This window comes from Triplophysa dalaica, chromosome 19 (genome assembly GCF_015846415.1).
Source record: "Triplophysa dalaica isolate WHDGS20190420 chromosome 19, ASM1584641v1, whole genome shotgun sequence".
NCBI lineage: Eukaryota > Metazoa > Chordata > Actinopteri > Cypriniformes > Nemacheilidae > Triplophysa > Triplophysa dalaica.
In genome coordinates this window covers 18,501,641-18,522,859 of record NC_079560.1, presented here as the reverse complement: position 1 = coordinate 18,522,859, position 21,219 = coordinate 18,501,641, and the positions used below count along the sequence as shown (strand labels likewise).

Below are 21,219 nucleotides of genomic sequence, written 5' to 3'. Positions count from 1 at the left end.
TCCCAAAGAACCGTTGAAGAACCACTGAAGCACCAAAATATGGTTTATATAGCACTAAAAGTGGTTCCCCTATGATCACGAGCCAAGAACCACCATTAGTGCTATATAGCCTTTTTTTTAGAGTGCAATATATGTCAGTTAACATTTCTTTAAACATTGCTGTAATTTCCTTAACATTTTAGAAGTCAACAACCTTAAAAATATAGTAACACCATCAATGCCTTGTGGCCAGAAAGAGTAAAGAGTACCTACTGGTTCTTGGCAGTAGGTAAGACAAAACACATCAACTGTAAAATAAAGATTGTTCTCTTGTGTTGGTTTGATGGCAATCACTGTCATGTGTCAAAGCATTTTATTATACAAATTACCCTTAGAAATATACAATTTTTAAATGTACCATAAATTGCAAAACATCTCACCTTATATTGTTGAGCAAAGCAAAAGCAGTTCTAAAATAAAGAAACCAATTTTACACAAATTAAGTATTAATGGTTTCTTAGAATGTTGCTTTACAGGTGTTGCAAACTTGTGTTTTATGTTTATTTTTTATAAAACACCAGTGTACATGTGTGATTTTTATGTTTATTTTTCATAAAACACCAGTGTACATGTGTGATATTTGTGTTTACTTTTTTAATTGAAGCAAGAGTTAGTTTATATTGAAGCACTCTGTACAAGTGTGAAAGAGCTCTGTTGTACTATCAAAACAACCAAGTATCAAAATTTGGACATCCTTAATTTAGTACTCTTCCTTAATAGTCATTGGCATAGAGGGTGATACCAAGCCACTGCTGCTACTTGTCACCATGGCAACATTGCCTGTTAGAGCTGAGTTAGGTGGGGTAGGTGTGGTTGTGGATGCGGGCTGTGGCTCTTGCATCTTCTTTTTATTGACTTTCCTCTCTTTAGCACGGCGGTTCTGGAACCAGATCTTTACCTGCCAACAAAATGATCGTCTTCATGTGCGCAAGCCATGATAAAAATAACGTTTCACTTGATGTTATTAACGTAAACGTAACAGTGCGTTGCAATTAACTATAGTTTTATTAGGCAAAGTATTCTAGTTCAACAACATTTCACATGTTTACACAACATAGTACTAGTTTCTTAAATTCTTTAAGAGTTTTATACTGTTACATTGTCAAATACACAATTTATCATGATTAGTAAGCTGGTTTTCTCATGGTGACCAAAAATGTCCCCTCAAGGTAAAAAAGATGACTAGTTGTCTGCACTGAAGGTACGGGTGCCGTGGCTTCGCCTTTCTTCCAATATAAATTATTTTGTGTGGCTTTTACAAATATAAATCAATAATTATTCAACATCATCTTATTTTAAATTGATGATTTAAGCATTATTAAAACAAACTTTTTCTGATTATGAAATACACTACAGAAAGCAGACAATACTTCATGGATTAAGTCTTTCTTCCTCTTAGGTCAGTGTTACTTTGAAAAAGGGACTTCTTATCATATTTAAAACATCTTCTGTTAGCACACACTCTAGCCTTGAGGGCTCTGTTTGTGTGTGTGCATGTGTGTGTGTGTGTTTGGGATTGTATAGTTGTAGCAGAGTGAGAACGAGTGGAAAATCACAAGACGGACATATCGACCGGAGACTTATTGGCCTTTTGATATGTTTTAATTAGTATTATAGTACATGCCTGTCATCTTTGATAATCTATAGGACTATATGTCCTATCCCATGACTCAACAGCCAGGTTTCAGAGACAAGGTTTAAGGCTAGTCCCGGACTAAAATACAGCACACTGTAGTATATACAGGGAGCACACACAGACACGCACAAACACACATACGCACACACACAATATATTTGAAAATGTGTTTTTTTTAGTTGGAATTTTAATAAAGAAACAAATACAGTCTTTTGGATGCCTGGATATCATTTCAATGTTCTCCATAAAAACCTACACAAAAGCAGCCACAAACACACTTTTGTGTCAGGTCCTAAAACCTCACCAGTGTTCACACTAGAGCCTGTAGCAAATAGTGAACAAAACACTGCCAGCTGACTCACTGTTAAAGTCGGCATGAAACAGAAGTAGCAGTACTCTTTTATTCCCGAATGTGACATATATCCGAGTGAAACAAGTGTGAAATTAGAAAAAATGTAGGGCGGGACTTGATTTTAGTTCATCAAGTACTGATTGGATCGTTGAAAGTTGGGCATCGCCAGCAAAATTGAGTCAGATTTGCAAGGAGGTTTGCAATCAGTCAGGCATTTAAGCCGGCCCTAGCACCATTCCTCATGACCAGAGGTGAAGAGAGGTCAGTTCGAGGGGGGGAGAAGGTTAGTGTTTGGGTTTAATGATTACAGGGATACCGTGGCCGAGAAGTGCAAAACAAAACAGCAATTTGCTAAACTAAAACAAATCTAAAAGCAAAATAAAAAATCCAAAATCAAAATGACTAATCTGAAAACGCAATATCAAATCTAAAAACAGAAAATATTAAATCTTAAAACAAAACAACAATTTGCAAAACTAAAAACAAATCTAAAAGCAAAATAAAAAATTCAAAAGCAAAATGACAAATCTGTAAACGCAATATCAACTCTAAAAACAGAATAGCAAAGTTTAAAACACAACAACATTTCGGGAAACGAAATAAGTCAGAAACCACATCGACAAGTCAGAAAAAACAAAGACAATTCAGTCAAACCGGAAAAGGTAGGTATTTTGTTGGAATGGGATAGCTACTGCTGATTGGATGCAGCTCCTGTCAATCAAGATATCCAGGACGCTCGCAAGAAACATACAATATAAGCATATAACATGTTATGTAGCCTACTTTAATCTGTGTCCCTGTGGGTTATGGTGAGAGAGGGACCGACGCGATCGTTTGTTTTCGCTTGTAAATATAGACATAAGACTATTCAATTCAAGTTTATTTATATAGCGCTTTTCACAATGTGCATTGCTCCAAAGCAGCTTTACAGGGGCAAACAGGAAAAACAGAAAAGGTAAAACACAGCACAGTGCATGGTGTTTATAGAACAAGCAAGATCATTCTAATAAATAATATCTAATTAATAAATAAATAAATGCAGTCTATACGCGCGCATTTATGCGGTGCTCCTTGTCTCGGTCGATGCGTGAAGCCAAGTTGAAAAGCGATAACTTTGCTATGGTTTTGTTTGGTCAACTGTAAAAAAATGTGAACAAATATAAAGAGACGTTCAGAACAACGCAGCCGCACCGCACGCGTCAGATGCGTGTTTTCACAGTATTGTTATAGGCTTAAAGTACATATTATGTTAAATTTATACTGTCTGTATCTTAATCGATCACGGATTACCATTGGCAATCGCCTTTCAGTTGCACTATGCATGCAGTGTGAAACAGACACGCTTCTACTACAAATGTAAGATGAGATTGTTTCAACTTCAACAGCAAAATGTGGCTTTTGAACGTTAATCAATGAATACGCGCTGTATCACATATGCATGTTCTTTCTAATAGTAACATTGAGCGTCCTGGATGTCTTGATTGACAGGAGATTTTACCAATCAGCAGTAGCTTTCCCTTTCCAACAAAATACCTACCTTTTCCGTATTGACTGATTTGTCGTTTTGTTTTCTGACTTGTCGATGTGGTTTCTGACTTGTTATTTTGTTTTCCGACTTGTGTTTTATGTTTTGCTATTCTGTTTTTGGATTTGTCATTTTGATTTCGGGGTTTTTATTTTGCGTTAAGAATAGTTTTTAGTTTTGCTATTTATTGTTTTGTTTTGAACTTCCCGGCCACCGTACAAGGGCAAATGAATAAAAAAAAGATGTGCACGGAAAAATTGTTTATAATAAATACTGCAACACTCTGCAAAACAATCAGAATTATAATTTTTAATTTAATGCCGACTTCAATGTTGATGAATGGTTAACAACATTGTTCTCAATTTAAGTAAGATCAGAGAGATATAAAAAATTGCTTTGCAGGGAAGACATAAAATTACTAGCTTAAAGTGCACAATGTATAATCTAGCAGTTCTGATCACTGACAGAGATGTTGTAGTCTGGTTACTAACGATCAACCAGCGTTCATAAATGTAACAAACTGAAGTACCACCATAATTTTGCAAATAGGTAATTTGTCTGTCAAGTTTTTTTTTTCGGCTCAGAGGTATCACTGTTTTGAAAGCAGTTCTGTCTACCACTGGGCAGACTTTGAATTCTGCCACATCTCCCTCCCTCTCCTAGTTTCCATCTCCTCTCTATGCAATGGTGGTTCTATGGCCACGACCATCATCAACCTCAGCCACTGGACCTGATGAAGGTCCGGCTGCTGCACAAACTTGAGCTATTTTTACATATTTTGCAGCATCTGCAAAAAGAACGGTGTCACAAAATATCTCTGCGCCTCACTTGCTTTTCTTCATGAACTTTCTGACTTTTTTGAAGGACATGGCACACTGATGCTGCAATCTCTCAAAGACCAAGGAGTAGCGTGATTGGGCCAGCCGAATGTCATAAAAAAGAGAGCCAATGGGCTGCTGTTTAAATGTCTCGTGGGCCAGTCTTTCTGTACAGAAAGTATCTCTAGACTCCAAATCAATTTTTTTATATGAGATGTATGGGACCAAAAAAAACATCGGTCCTCCAAGAAAATGCCTGGTATGCCTATTTACCAATCCAGCCCCGACACACACACACGCAATGCTAATAGTAATAATAATAGAAAATAGGCTTGACTGAGAGCTGGTCTTCTTCAAGCCATACTATTTATATATCTTTTCCGCATTTGTTAACAAAAAAATAGGTAAAATGTAAAAAAATAATTGACCAAAAAATTTGAAATACTTTAAGAAACCTCCTCTTGTGGTCCTTAGGAGATTTATAGTGTATGTGTATACAGTATACAACTCTTACAGAATTTAAGATAATAGTACTTGAAATGTTATTCTGCTTATAATCAACAGGCATTATAAAACGGATTATCAATTAAAATGAATAAATGATAAGTCACAATAATTGACAGACTGTGACAAAACAATTATAATGTCTTCATTACTTTAAGTAGACTGTAAAGGTGGCTAACCTGTCTCTCTGACAGGCTGAGGGCAGTTGCCAATTCAGATTTTCTTCTTATTGTGATGTAACGACTGTAATGAAATTCCTTCTCCAATTCCAGTCGCTGATGATCTGTATACACCACACGGTATTTGTCTTTTGTTCTGGTCTTCCCTCCTAAAACATTTATAGTTTTACATCATGTAAAAAGGAACTAAATACTTACATAAATATGTAACTAATATTTGTATGATGTTCTAAATTTTAATTGAATATAAAATATTTCAGTAATATGTATTAGGCTGTACTGACTTTCTTCACATTTCAGAACAATCATCATTGTGTATTTCATAAACATGCTTGGTATTTATTAGATTTATTAATGATGACTTAAAAATGGTCAAATGTTTTTTCTTTACTGTTATATGTTATATTATAAAGTAACTATGGTAACTGAAATGTGTTCAAGCAAATATTAGGTGCATTTTTATATAAAATATCAAGATGTCTAAGCTATAAAGGTCTTTAGAATTATATCCCTATATTTCAAACTTAGTTTACCTTGTCAGTGGCAAGAGAGGATGTAAGTGTCGAACAGGTTAAATATTAAAACAAAGAAAAAAGACGCTGTCTAGGGAAACAGCAACAGCGGAACTTCAGATCATTAGGTAACCATATCTTCATTGAAAATATCATTAGTCCTTAGTCTCCAGTTATGATTAACTTGGCCGTGGATCTCTTACAACAATCAATATAAACTTTTATGACATAAAAGACATTTTGTTACATAAAATGTTTTGATGTTTTAATGTAAAAATTTAGATCCTCAAGGCATGTTTTGCATATGCTAAGTGGCAGAGCGGACCCATTTGTTAAAAAAAAACATAGTTATTAAAAGAATGTAAACTGAAGGCCGTGGAGTGCGTAAATATATATATATATATAGGTTCTAAAAGGGTTATTTTCAGAAGTGCCATAGAAGGACCATTTTTGGTTTTCCAAAGAACCTTTCAAAGTCAAATGTTTTTTGAATAACAATTTCTTTCTTACCTTTTTGTGCCTACAGAAACAGTAAAGATCTGCAGATGGTTCTTTTTTGGCATAGTTTGTAACAAGGGGTTTTGTAGTGAATGACACAAAACAGTTTGGTCCAATTAATGGCTAGCAATAACAATAGTTTTAATTTCTTATTATAATGTACTTTGGTATTCCAATTAAACTTGGTAACACTTTATTTTACGGTGTCCTTGATACACATGTTAAATGAATTTGCTATAGTTTTTTAATAAATTATGCATAATTACACGTAACTAACCCTGAACCGAACCATAATCCTAACCCTACATGTAGTTAATATTTATTACAAATTTTTTAAATCAATAATTACACTGTAACACGGGCACTGTAAAATAGGGTTTAACCTTAAATTTATATTTAATTTATACAACCAAAAGAAAAATAATCCTCTCTTTACTAAAAGAGAAAAAATTCTTAATTCTTAATTCTTTATTTAAAAGCCATTTTGTTTATTTTGATAAGTATAATGTCTGTTCAGGTGGGAGTGTATACATATATCTTAAAGGCTGCCTCAGAGGGCTGCACTGTTGTGACAGTACGGAACAAAAGATAGCAAAATGGGACAAAAAAATTACAAAAAAAACTATATAAAAAAAAAGGATTTTATTATTACCATAATTGTATTATTTTTGGCTGTTGTAGGATTGTGATGATGAGGAGAAAAACTGTGTGTTGTTTCTAATATGTTTCGAAACATAACAGAGGTAGGCTTAGTGGAAATACAATTTTGATTTCCCTAAAAATGCAGTAGAGAGGAAACACTGTAAATACTACAATGTCAACGTATATTTCTTTCAAAGATTAGTGCAATTAGAAATAATACAAAATGAATGATAAATATTTTTTAGTATTAGGACATTAAGCTGTTATATTTATCCAGCGAGCAAACTGTATACAGCATTTGTTTAAATGTTTTTAAATATAAGCATTTTAAAATGAACCATTGATTACTTTCAAGTGCCTGATCTACCACGATTTTCAAACGCAGGGCTTTTTATGGAAAATGGGGCCCTTATCAAGGCTTCCAACTGAATGTATAGTGTAAAATAATAATTATATAATTAAAATAGTATTAGCATTCTTTAATAATAATTAATTGTTTCATTGAAATGAATGCACACATCACTAATTATATAACATACACGTAAATATTCTGTATGTAGCCTAAATAACAAATATTAAACTCAATGTTTAAATATTTATAACAAGATAATTGTTCACAATGTCCTGAAACTAAGTGCCATCAAACTATTCAATAGATATTTTCAGCAGGCTGACATAAAATGCAAAATGAGACGCATCAAAGAAAAGTGATTCAGCCCACAAACCTGTGTTTTCGACTACAAACTTTACTTTGTGGGTCATTGGCAGGTCCTAAGCTGTGACTTTGGTAGATGTTATTCTGATAGTTATGTATCCATAATAATAGTTATTTACTTACATTTTTGGAAATTGCATTCGAAATAGAGTTTAGGTTTAAAACCTGAATTTGAAGGTGGAGCGCTCCGACGCATCCAATCGTACGGGTTCCGGCGCTGAGAGGTCGGCGACAGCTGTCCGACTGATGTGTTTATAGAGGATGGAAGAAGACCAGGCGCTTGAGCAGATGAAAACTCTGGATGGCTGAAACCCAACTGACCGTTAGAGGTAGATGGTCCATTCCCCGGACCATAAGGTGTCCATTCTTCCCGTGGAGAGGGGTATGCTGGATTCCACGCTCCTGTTTGGCTGTGATGTGGGTCGTTGGTTATTCCAGGAACGTGATGGTATCCTGTGAAATCCGGATATTGTGGAGGTGCGGGTACAAAATTTTGATGGTTCAGGTTTAGGCTTGGGTGTCTTACGGAATTTGGGTACATACTGCTGTCCTTCTCTAAAAGATAACTAACATACATCTTTTCGCCTGATGACTCCAGTGCATAATGTGTACCCAACCAATTGATCTTGGCTCCTTAGACCCAGGTTTCCGTATAACCTGACAGCTCCTCTACCTGGCCAGGTTTTCTGAACTTTAGCCTTGGTGTCTTCTAATGATTGCAACACTGACGTCACTTTTATGGGCATGATCACCCTTGGTCATATAAACCTTGAGTTCCGCATTGAGACATTCCCATTATATTAAAATAGTGTCATATTTGAACATGCCATCTCGAAAATTATATAATACTTAAATATATAGGCTATAAAGGTGATTATTTATTATGTTCAATTATTGTTATGTTTAATGACAATTATTTACAATAATTATTAAAAAATATATATTACAATTTTAGCATTTCGCAATGCTAATTTTGATTTTAATTAATTAAAAAGCATTACTAATTGGATTGGTAAGCATTGAATTAGTAAGTTTCAGGCAGTGCATTTAAGTAATTTAAACAAGAAGGTAAGAGGAGCACCTGATCCTGTTTTCACCATTTTGACTTTATAGTCTTAATTTAATGCCAAGGTGTTACGTATCGATTGTTGCATTTTGTCTCACATGTCTGTCGTATTATTATTTTTAATACAGTATACAGTATGTAGTAATGTCTTTTTTCCTGAACCTTGTTAAAATAATCTTGTAGTGTCTTGGGGGTTTAAAAGCAGAGTGCTTTCATTTATAAAGCAGGCCCTAACCCGAATACACACGCACACATCCAGCATCCAACGACCTTCAAATAATTGCATTTTGGCTTAACTACATACATAGACACTTTATTCTTCATGCACCACAAAAGTAAGGATTTGAAATGGCACAATTTGACTGGGAGGTAGTTGGAAACTATATGTTTTCTTGAGTATAAAAGGTCACAGAGGGGGCCTATAGTGTATGTTCTGATGGCGACATGGAGTCGGAAGGAACTTTATTGCACCGCTACTATAGCCATTTATTATTATTAATTAACAAAAGCAGATGCTGTCGGTTTTGTTCATGGTTTTGGGGTAGATGTGAACGACAGAGAAAGTATTAGGCTACAAATTCTTTATTGAGCTATTTATTATCAAGGTATTGTATATGTTAGACAATCAGGCATCAGGCCATTTTTGGTTTTAATGGACATTTCAAACAGACTAAAAAAGTAATGTTTGGATAGAGCTTCTTTATTTTACATCTTACAACTAATATAATTATATAGGCATACATGTGTTACTAATAAAATCCTGAATAACGAGACATGTTGGCTATTCACGTCTGGTGCCATTTCTTTGTTTACATTTACATTTACATTTAGTCATTTGGCAGACGCTTTTATCCAAAGCAACTTACAGTGCACTTATTACAGGGACAATCCCCCTGGAGCAACATGGAGTAAAGTGTCTTGCTCAAAGACACACTGGTGGTGGCTGCTGGGATCGAACCAGCAATCTTTGATTTACCAGTTCAGTGGTTTAACCCACTAGACCACCATCTCTTTGTTGTATCAGCCAGGGATTTGCTACATTATTTAGTCCAAGTGGGCACATTTGGAGAAATAGAAATGTATTTACACAAATTTACTTTACTTTGCGTCTCTGAACGCCTTGATTTTTATCAAAGCTCATCGTTGTGAAAGGTGCTGTGTGCTCTTGGATTGGCCAGCTACCCAGTGTGTTGTAATTGGTCGAAAACCTCAAGCATGTGGTGGATATGAAAATGTCCCTTACCATATTTGGAACATCAGCCTTCACAGTGTCACGGATCCATCAAACACAGTAACCACAACGACACGGAGATCACCATCACCTGAATTCGAATTACTGGCACCTGCACCTCATCATCATCACATCATCAAGCACCAGTTAAAATTAACACTCAGTCTCACAATCATTGTCTGGTCTTGCACATTCGAAACAAACTTCACGATTTCCAGCAATACCTGTATGAGATAGTTTCCTAGTTTTTCGAAGTTCCCAAGTTTTCCAAGTCGTTTTATTGTTCCAGAGGACATTCAGCATCAGAGAACCACTTACCTTTGTTAGTATTGGGAGCAATACTCACTCTGTGATTCTTTCCAGACGTGTCAATAAATACCCTTCTTGTTTAAAGTTACATCCTTGTCTGAGTGGTAACATGACACACAGCATATAGGGAGCCAAAGAGATGACGTGTTTTTGTATGACAACCTTGAAGTTAGTGGCGCACAGGTTCGCTCGAACGAAAGCCTATGTATTTTTCCCATAGTATTTTGGAAAATCGCAAAAAATAAACTCTGTTTCCCTTTCTGTCGGTCTCTCGACGTTGTGTCGAGAACGACAGATGGGGGTTCGCCCTTGAGAACCAATCAACTCTGACTACTATAGAAAAGGCCAATGAAATTTGGCGAATGAAATTTGCATGCCGGGCTCCGCCCCCGGATATCCGGTATAAAATGAAGCCGGCGTGCAGCATTCATTTACCTTTTGTTCTTCAGAGCCTTCGCACATGACTACGAACAGAACGAATTCTATGAATTCCCCTGGGCGTCTCGGCAGTTCCGAGGTGTGTGGGATTTTATCTAAAAGTCCTTTTCAGGACTGACTGAGCATTCTCCAGGGCGGCTGTTCTCTTTGGTGCGGCAGGGAATGGACACGATCGCCGTATTAGGTGTGTGGGCGTCCAGCACACTGAAGCAGCGTTCGTTGACACATCTGCCGCACTGCGGGCAGATTGTCATTTAGAAGTTGCGGTTACGGGTGGCTGTCTTCCTACGAGAACCAGCCACCATTTCGTCTGCTACTCGGGCTGTGACATCTGTGGCTACGGCCCCGATGACCACCCACGTTAGCAGCGTTAGTGATATGGGGAACTCTGCGAACGTAAACCCGCCAGCTAAGTGCTCACGGGCCGATCGCACCCCGATTCGCTCTTCTGAACGTTCCCCAACCGGCGGTGGCATACCGTCCGGATTCTCACGCATTCTCGGGAACGATGTGTGACGTAGATGAGATGTCGCTCGCAGCATCGGAGGGAGACTGACATCCGACTCTGACGAATCCGAGCTCCACCCCCAGTGGTCGAGTTAGGAGGAAGCAGAAATGATGTCATTCATGCTAACCCGGGTTTCCAGAGGTGCATGAGGAGCTGTGTAAAACTTGGAGCGCTCCACTCACGGACCGCTACAGTAAAAACCAGCTCCACCTCCCTTACTTCCCTCGATGGTGGGGCACCCAAGGGCTGCCTCCTCTCTCTTCGCCATGGCCTGCTGGTCCGCCAGGCCAGGCGTTGAGAGAGCCCCACGAGGGTAAGGCCGACCTGGGTATAATGCAGGATCTCCATGCCGCCGCTGACAGCGCTCTACGGGCGACTAAGGCGGCGGCACGGGCCCTGGGTCGGACGATGTCCACGGTAGTGGTCCAGGAGTGACACCCCCGGCTATACCTTGTGCAAAAGAGTGACACCAAGGAAGTCCGCTTTCTTGATGCACTCATCTCGCAGGGTGGGTTGTTTGTAAACACCGTCGAGGACTGCGCTCAGCAGTTTTTGACGGTGAAGCAGGCAGTGGCAATTAACCACATTTTTCTCACCGCGACTCGGCCGCCTAAAGGCCTCCGAGATCCCGCGTGACATCTGCTTCCCTGCAACCCAGGACCCCTTCGACATCGATTCCGGTTCCTGTGCCCCCACAGGCGGCACCCCGGAAGCAGAGGTCGAGGGGGAAAACCTCCACCCCGTCAGCAAACTTCTCACGAGAAGGGACTCTGACGGGAAGACTCCAGGGAGAACAACATCGGGCCCGAACCTTCACAGCCACGGCTCTGATCGGTCGGTACGAGACGACTCCTGCCTGGCGCCCACTTACTCAAAGAGTTTATCCGTTCTCCCCGGGTGTACTTGCAGCCGATCGCACACTCCACTGGACTGTGCTCGGCGAACCGACCTCACACCCTGGCGAAGTGTGAGGTCGTATACATACGACAGCTTTCACCACTCTCAAACCGACAGTGCGCACCGTTGTCCCGCCAGGCAGGTAAAAAGGCGGAGCCAACCTTCCCTCCGGGGACCCCCACGACAGATGGTTAGCTTCGCCAGCCGACGAACCACCCCCCGTGGGAATGATGAAGCAGACTGCCCCCTTGGTCACCCTGTACAGTCCCTGGGAGCTCGAGAGCTGCCCACACTGTCTCGCTGGCTAATGCGGGCGGTCCATCTTGGTTACTCGGTCCAGTTCGCCAGAGACTCTCCCAAGTTTCAGGGCATCATCTCTCCCTCTGTCAGAGGCAGGGACGCCTCCGTACTTCGGGTAGAGGTCACCACCCTTCTGGCGAAACAGGCATTGAGTTCGTCCCTCAAACCAAGATGTTCAGTGGGTCACGACCCGCACTTCATCATTCCCAAGAAAGATGGCGGGTTGTGCCCCACCGGTCTGCGTACCCTGAACAAGCACCTTCACAAGCTGCCATTCAAATGTTCACGCAGAGGCGCATCCTGACATCTATCAGGTGTCCGGATTGGTTCGTGGCAATCGACCTGAAGGACGCTTACTCTAATGTCTCGATCCTCTCGACACCGCCCGTTCCACGGTTCGCGTTCGAGGGGTGGGCATATCAGTACAGAGTCCTCCCTTTTGGTCTGTCCCTGAACTATCTCGACAAGGCTTATCATGGCACACTCGTGGGATCTGTTGTGTACACAAAGGGACCTGGTGCTCTGGCATCTAGTTTGATTGGGATTTCAGGTCAACCGAGAAAGAGCAAACTCTCCCCAGTGCAGAGCATCGTCTTTCTCGGTATGGAACTAAACTCTGTCGGCGCAGCTTTCCGCAGCACACGCCCAGTCAGTGTTGGAACTGGAGGCTCCTGGGACACATGGCATCCTCCGTGGGGGTAATACCCCTCGAGTTAATGCACATGAGACCGCTTCAACACTGGCAACAGAGTTGAGTTCCGAGGACAGCGTGGCACACCGACAGCAGGCTCATGGTGATGTCGCCCTGCTGCCGACGCACCCTAACCCCTTGGTCTTCCATGACCTTCCTCCGGGCGGGGTTCCCCTCGGGCAGATTACGAGGCACGTTGTGGTGACGACGGAGGCCTCGCTGCAGGGGTGGGGTGCAGTGTGCAACGGGCACGCAGTAGCGGGCCGCTGGACGGGCCCCCCTCTGCGCTGGCATGCAATTGCCATGAGTTGTGGGCTGTGCGGCTTGCGCTGAGAAGGCTCCGGCCTCTAGTGCAGGGCCAGCACGTGTTGGTCCTCCGGGACAGCATGACAGCCGTACCGTATATCGCCAGGGTGGCGTACGCTCACGGCAGCTAACACAACTTGCCCGACGCCTCCTCCTGTGGAGTTAGCAGGTGATCCGCTCCCTGCGGGCCAAACACATCCCAGGCAAACTGAACCAGACAGCCGTTGCGCTCTCTTGTCAGTATACGCCTTGCGGAGAGTGGCGACTCCATCCCCGGTCCAGCTCATTTGGGTGCTGTTCGGACAGTCACAGATAGACCTCTTTGCCTCCCGCGACATCACCCATTGTCTGCTTTGGTACTCCCTCACCAAGGCCCCCCCCTCGGCACGGATGCCTTGGCGCTCAGCTGATGGGCGGAAGCACACTTTCACCCCCAGGAGCCTCCTTGCACAGACACTGTGCAAGGTCAGGGAAGAGGAGCACCAAGTGTTATTGCTTACACCGCACTGGTTTAACCACACTTGGCTTCTGAGTTGATGCTCCGGACAGCGACTCCCCCTGAACCATTCCCCTGACAGAGGACCTGCTCTCTCAGGGGAAGGACACGTTCTGCCATCCCAGGTCAGACCTCTGGAACACCCATGTCTGGTCTCTAGACGGGATGAGAAGATCCTGAGATGGCTACTCCCCCTATACGGCTGAGACCATCACCCAGGCTAGGGCCCCACCCACTAGGCGGTTACACGCCTCTAGACAGTGCCTCTTCTCGTCCTGGTGTCTTTCTCATCGAGAAAGACCCACTGAGGTGCTTGACCAGGATTGTGTTCCCCGTCTCACGAAACTGGAGACTAACATCTCCCCTCCACACTGGAAGTGTATGTAGTCGCTATTGCCACTCATCACGAATCAGTTGATGGAAAGTTTCTAGGGCAACACGACCTGGTCACCAGGTTCCTAACGGGCGCGAGAGGGCGGAATCCGCCTCATCTCCGCTCCATACTCTCTTGAGAGCCCCTCGGAGGTTCCGATCTTCCTCACCTGTGTAAGAAGGCCCTCCTGTTTGCGCTCGCTTCCCTCAAGAGGGTAGGGGACCTCCAAGCATTCTCTGTGTCTCCGGATTGCCTTAAATTCGGCCCTGGCAAACTCTCACGTTACCTTGAGACCAAGGCCCGGATGCGTGCCCAAAGTTCCCACTTCTCCCTTCGGGGACCAAGTGGTGGACTTGCAGGCGCTCCCCACTGGGGAGGAAGACCCAACCCCATCCGTGTTGTGTCCTGGACCGAACGCAGAGCTTCAGTAGCTCTGACCAGCTCCTTGTTTGTGTTGGAGGACAGCAGAAGGGGAAGGCTGTCTCCAAGCAGAGGCTGGCGCACTGGTTCGTGGATGCCGTTATGACGGCATTCCGATCTCAGAATCTCCCATGCCCATTGGCAGTGAGGGCTCACTCCACGGAGTTTAGCCACCTCCTGGGCACTGGGAGAAGCGCCTCTCTAGCAGACATCTGTAGAGCTGCGGGTTGGGCTACGCCCAAACACCTTCGCAAGGGTTAACAACCTTCGCGTAAACCCGGTGTCAGCCCAAGTCCTACGTGGCGACATGTAGGACTGGCATCCGGGGGGGCGTATGCCTGCGAAAGCACCGTTCCACCCTCTAACAGGTTGGGTCAGTGTGCTATCTACCTTTTCTTCTTACCCAATCACATGGCTAAGAAACTGGTACCTCACCAACCTCCCTTCTTACCCAGACACTGGTTAAGAATAGGCATTCCATCCATCACTAAGCAAGCACCCCCAGGGGGGCTGGCTGGGCAGAGCAGAGCATGAGAATGGTTCCCACTCCTGGTAACCCATGAGCTTCCCCAGGTGGACCTCCACCTCGCGGTTCACTACTCAGTCCGCATGTTCCATGCGTTCTCCTCCAAGGACGAGACCATTTATATATCTCCACCATATTCCTCCCCACGGGTAGGAGGTGGCCTCTGCAGCGCTTCTCTGATTAAGAGTTCACCCGGTGTAAACCCGAGCCGGACGGCATCTCGCCAGTAGAGGGCTAAGGCCTCGTCCGTGAAAGGTTACCGGTCAGGGCTGTACCCATCTTTCTCCAAGAAAGCTCTGGGACCCCCCGACCACCACACTGGAAGGTTACAGTTTCACGAAGCTTCGAGCTGACATGCCCAGGCTTGTTACCATCGCCTCGCTGAGATTGTGACGCGATACAGTGTTGTGGCGTTTTCCATAGGCAACCCCATCTGTCGTTCTCGACACAACGTCGAGAGACCGACAGAAAGGGAACGTCTTGGTTACGTATGTAACCTCAGTTCCCTGATGGAGGGAACGAGACGTTGTGTCCCTTATGCCACAAAAACGTATCGTATTCTGCTGCAGTCGTGAGAGGCTCTCAGGCTCTTCAGAACAAGAGGTAAATGAGTAATGCACGCCGGCTTCCTTTTATACCGGATATCTGGGGGCGGAGCCCGGCATGCAAATTTCATTCGCCAAATTTCATTGGCCTTTTCTATAGAAGTCAGAGTTGATTGGTTCTCGAGGGCGAACCCCCATCTGACGTTCTCGACACAACGTCTCGTTCCCTCCATCAGGGAACTATGGTTACATACGTAACCAAGACGGTTTAACAAAGGAATGTGACACTCACACGATTTGTCTATCAAGATAATCTTTACAAGTTGACGGAACATTTGTTACTTTTGAAGCCGAAATACAATCTGCAGAAGTAAAAAGCTAACACAATACTATCAACAGACTACACTTAAGTTCGCTGTTTATCAACGTCACAACCACCGAGCCTCCGACTTTATTAAAAATGTGTTCACTAGTGACTAATTACTCGTGAATGAATCCACATCTAAGTTTTAAGAGATTTGTGCCCATGTTTCATTATTTGTGAGCTTTATATGCGCAATGACGTTTAACGTCTGTTTTAGCCACGTGTGAGGAACCGCCGCTTTTACATTTTTACATTTTACATTTACATTTTAGGCATTTGGCAGACGCTTTTATCCAAAGCGACTTACAGTGCACTTAATACAGGGACAATCCCCCTGGAGCAAAGTGGAGTAAAGTGTCTTGCTCAAGGACACACTGGTGGTGGCTGCTGGGTTCGAACCAGCACCCTTTTGATTACCAGTTCAGTGGTTTAACCCACTAGACCACCATCTCCACATAGACCACCAGCTTTTAAGACATAATACGACATAAAAAAATCACACGCTGGATATAACTGGTGTGCTTTAAGTATAGTATTTAGAGGTTCTGTTTACCACAGACCATTTTTGGGTGATTTACCAAAAACCTTTGAAAAAACTCTTAGCCATTGGAGCAATGTAACCAAGAAGTCCTAAAACATTAAGGGGGTGCGTCCTTTAAAGACTACATTTTAAGACCGATTGTGCGACAGCAGAACGATTGAAGGTTGGTAGCCCGATTCACATTCGTGTCTAGGCACTTCGAAAAGTTGAACAATTTCCATCTTGATATAAGGAAGAGTCAGAAAAAACTACCTCAAATCACGCTTTTTGGAAAAATGGAGATACTTAATCAGAGAATACATTTTTTTTGCCGGAGTTACCCTTTGTAACTGTCCCGGTTCAAAGGTTACTTCAAAATGTGAATTCACAAAACTATCCATTTTAGTGTTTTAATATTGGGGTGGAGTAGGCGGGCGAGACCGTGGTTCGAGGCCGGTGAGTAATTGTTAATGAGCGCCAGCTGTGCACGTAGGAGATCGGGAGCATATAAGAGAACGAGCGACCGGATCATTGTATTTATGTTTTATTCGCTGGTAGTCGTCCGTGAGGGCTGCCGGCTGTCATTTTACTTTGTTATTTTTTTGATTAAATGTTTAAATGTTTGCCTGTTCCCGTTTCCTTCCTTACTTTTATTGAATCTTGCTACAAATATATCAAAACTAACGTTGGTCCGACAACAACGTTTTGTCCGTGGCCAAAAATAGTTGCAGTAGGACGGCATATATCGGGGTAAAAATATGTGATGCAGAACGTTTCCTAAACATGCATTCATATACATGTGAACATGTCAACAGTCTTTGGATGCATGTACAATTGTTACTCTTACTTTTAGCTACGTGTAATTCTATAAATATCCTGTTATGAATTGGTCAACGTCCTTTACACTTGCATTTTTAGTCCATCATGACCCTCTGTAAAATTCTACTGAAATATGGAAAAGCAAAAGTGCTGTGACCTTGAATAATAGTGCAATGATTGATTTGAGAGCCCCAATTAATTAAAAAAATGTTGTGAATAGACGTCCACTAACGTCCTTTACATCTCACGCAACACCCATTGTAAAAAGCAAGAAATCTTTTAAATACACTATCATTTGGACTCTTGACCAGAAGGTCGCCGGTTCGATCCTCAGGTCAGGCGGGTAACGATTGAGGTGTCCTTGAGCAAGGCACCTAACCCCTACTTGTTCCCCGGGCGCTGCAGCGATAGCTGCCCACTGTTCTGGGTGTATGTGTGTTCACCACTTGCTGTGCGTGTGTTCACTACTCTCTGGATGGGTTAAAAGCAGAGGTATATCTCGGATATGGGTCACCATAACTGACAAATTAGTCACTTTCACACTTTCATTTGTATTCATCTCAGTTCATCTAGTTTAAAGACAAGTTATATTTAACTCAACTCAACTTTATTTATATAGCGCTATTTACAATTTTTATTGTTACAAAGCAGCTGTACATGAGACACATTGAATACAATAAAAACAACTAAAGGCATATACCTGTGAAAACAACAAAAGACAGACATACAAATGCTCTCCACACACAACATGCATACATACACATTGACATAGACGCACACACGCAAACATACTCGCACATACGCACAGTGAAAGCACACATAGGAGAGAGAACCACAGGTTAAATATTAAACGGACTATAAATTCTTATATGCAATATTAATTATGTCTAACTTCTAAACTCTAAAGCAGCCCCCCCGGCCAGGCAAACAGTGCAAAACAATATGCAAACGGTGGCGAGGAACCCAAAACTCCAATTGAGAAAAAAAACCTCAGGAGAACCCAGGACCAACCAGGGGATTCCAGTTCCCCTCTGGCAAAAGCTGCTTCCTCTGCACAAGCTCAACAGTGCTTGCACAACAAGGCTAAATAAAAAATAAATAAACTTATGAATAAGGTAAATTATAGATTTAAGATTATCATTAACAATCTAATAGCATTTGAAGTGTTGTTGAAAAATCGTGTCAAGTTGCCGCGTCCTTTATCCAGCTATATCATCTCATCTCTTGTCAGGTCATCGCTTCCCATTCTCAGCTCTGCCATCAGGTCTGGGCATGAACTGCATCCTGCGGTAACCTTGGAACAAAAAGACAAGACTGGCTGAGAGTAGAGTACTGTTCTGCACTCTTTGATGCAACAAGTACATCATTTTGTTATTGAATATGTTCCTGGTTCCGGTTGATCTAAATATTGCAGCCTAAATCCTTTGAGGATTAATATTATAGAATTGTAGTTTATGCAAGATTAAAAAGATGCCTCTTTAGTCTAGATTTAAACTGACAGAGTTTGTCTGCCTCCCGGACCGTTCAGGGAAGAATATTCCAAAGTTTAGGCGCTAGATAAGAAAAGGATCTACCACCTGCACTTGATTTTGAAATTCTAGGTATTACTAACTGACAGGACGCCTGAGAGCATAAAGCACGTGGAGGATCGTAATACAATAGAAGTTCATTTAAATACTGCGGTGCTAGACCATGTAGGGCTTCATAGGTAAGATCTTAAAGTTAATGCGATGCTTTATAGGTAACCAGTGCAAGGTTGACAGAACCGGGCTTATATGCTCATACTTTTTTGTACGCGTAAGAACTCGAGCTGCTGCGTTTTGAACCAGTTGCAGTTTTTGTAACAGGACTGCAGGGAAACCAGCTACAAGTGCATTACAGTAATCTAGTCTTGATGTCATGAAAGCATGAATTAATTTCTCTGCATCTGACAGTGACAGCATATGACGTAGTTTAGATATATTCATAAGATGGAAAAATGCAATTGTACAGGTGTTGGCGACATGGCTCTCAAATGACAGATTCTTATCGAATACAACGGCAAGATTCTTAGCTTACGATGAGGATTTTATGGAGCATCCGTCAATAGTTAAGCAGTATTCTTGGTTGTTACGTATGGCGGTTTTTGGTCCAGTAAGTAACACTTCTGTTTTGTCCCAGTTCAGTATTAAAATATTGTTACTCATCCAGTTTTTTAAATCAACTATGCATTCCTTTATTCAATGGAACTGCTGGGTTTCATGAGGCTTCGAGGAAATATAAAGTTGAGTATCATCAGCATAACAGTGAAAGCTAATTCCGTGTCGCTTTATTATATCTCCTAGAGGTAGCATATATAATGGGAAGAGCAGAGGCCCTAAGACTGAGCCCTGTGGACTTGCGATTTGCGGGACACATCATTGTTTATTGCAACAAATTGAAAACGGTCAGATAAATAAGACTTAAACCATTTCAATGCCACTCCATTAATGCCGACATACTTTTCGAGTCTGTGTAGGAGTATGCTGTGGTCAATGGTGTCAAATGCAGCACTAAGGTCTAGCAGCACCAATAACGAAATACAGCCACGGCTGTCAGACGCTAAAAGCAGATCATTTGTAACTCTGATCAAAGCAGTCTCTGTACTGTGACATGCTCGAAATCAAGACTGGAATTCTTCATTAATGTCATTCCTTTGGAAGAAAAGAGCATTACTGAGTTGAAACTACTTTTTCAAGAACTTTAGATATAAAAGGTAAATTCGATATTGGCCTGTAATTCCCTAGTTCTCTTCGGTCGAGTTTGGGTTTTTTGACAAGGGGCCTTATAACAGCCACGTTAAATGCTTTAGGCAAACTTCCTAATGTCAGAGATGAGTTAATAATACTGAGAAGAGGATCTATAATTTCTGGGAGCATTTCTTTCAGTAGTTTTGTAGGAATAGGGTCTAGCACACATGTTGTTAATTTGGATGATTTAATGATTTTAGAAAGTATATCGTGATCTACTGTAGAAAATAATTGCAATTTTTCCTTAGGGGTGCTGTAGTTAGTTTGTTCAGCGGGTTTCACTTCTGGTTGCATTGTTATAAATTTTTATAATTTCTGGGAGCATTTCTTTCAGTAGTTTTGTAGGAATAGGGTCTAGCACACATGTTGTTAATTTGGATGATTTAATGATTTTAGAGAGTATATCGTGATCTACTGTAGAAAATAATTGCAATTTTTCCTTAGGGGTGCTGTAGTTAGTTTGTTCAGCGGGTTTCACTTCTGGTTGCATTGTTATAAATTTTTCTCTAATGCCTTGGATTTTACCAGTGAAGTAGTTCATAAATTCATCACTGTTATGCTGATAATCAGAATCTGAAGTCGCTGACGACTTATTTTTTGTTAATTTATCCACGGTGTTAAATAAAAACCTAGGGTTGTGATGGTTTTCTTCTATTAGTGATGAAAAGTAGGCGGATTTAGACGTTTTTGTGGCATTCCTGTATTTTCGAGTACTATCCTTCCATGCTATACGAAATACATCTAAATTTGTTTTCTTAAAGTTCCGCTCCTTTTAACAGGACGCTTTCTTTATAGCCTGAGTGTGTTTATTAGACCACGGTGTTGGGCTGCCATTTTTAATCTTTTTTAAACGCAGAGGAGCAACTGTGTCTAATGTTTCCGAGAAGGTAGAGTTAAAATTTTCAATAGTAATGTCAAGATCGTCATCGTTTTTACTCATTCTAGATATTTGAGACAATTCAGGCAGATTGTCGAGAAACGCATCTTTGGTAGTTGAAGTAATCGTTCTACCATATTTGTAACAAGGAGTTTGATTTGCAGCCGTAGTGAAGCAAACATAATATCAGATAATGATCCGAAATGTCTTCACTCTGCTGAACGATTTTAACATCGTCCACATTTATACCATTATTAATGTTTTGTCCTTAGTATTAGCTGTTGATACGTGAAATACCATGACTTCAAAAGAATTGTATTTAAAATTAGACTTCTGAGAGGTTAT

General features: G+C 41.6%; 1 protein-coding gene across 1 annotated transcript; it reads right to left on the bottom strand.

Moving 5' to 3' along the window:
- Window positions 1-739: 739 nt before the first annotated feature.
- On the bottom strand, window positions 740-7,997 carry cdx1b (caudal type homeobox 1 b). Its single transcript, XM_056730303.1, has 3 exons — window positions 7,586-7,997; window positions 5,054-5,202; window positions 740-937 (listed from the first exon to the last, which is right to left on the bottom strand). The coding sequence occupies exons 1-3, from the start codon at window positions 7,995-7,997 to the stop codon at window positions 740-742; spliced, it is 759 nt and encodes a 252-aa protein (XP_056586281.1).
- Between the last annotated feature and the right edge of the window lie 13,222 nt (window positions 7,998-21,219).

Bases quoted from the DNA above. Each gene is read 5' to 3' on its own strand.
- cdx1b (XM_056730303.1), bottom strand. From the start codon at position 7,997: ATGTATGTTAGTTATCTTTTAGAGAAGGACAGCAGTATGTACCCAAAT. The intron at 5,203-7,585 runs GTTTTAAACCTA...TAAATGTTTTAG, and splicing joins CGCTCCACCTTCAAATTCAG to GAGGGAAGACCAGAACAAAA. The intron at 938-5,053 runs GTTAGCCACCTT...TTTTGTTGGCAG, and splicing joins TCAGCCTGTCAGAGAGACAG to GTAAAGATCTGGTTCCAGAA.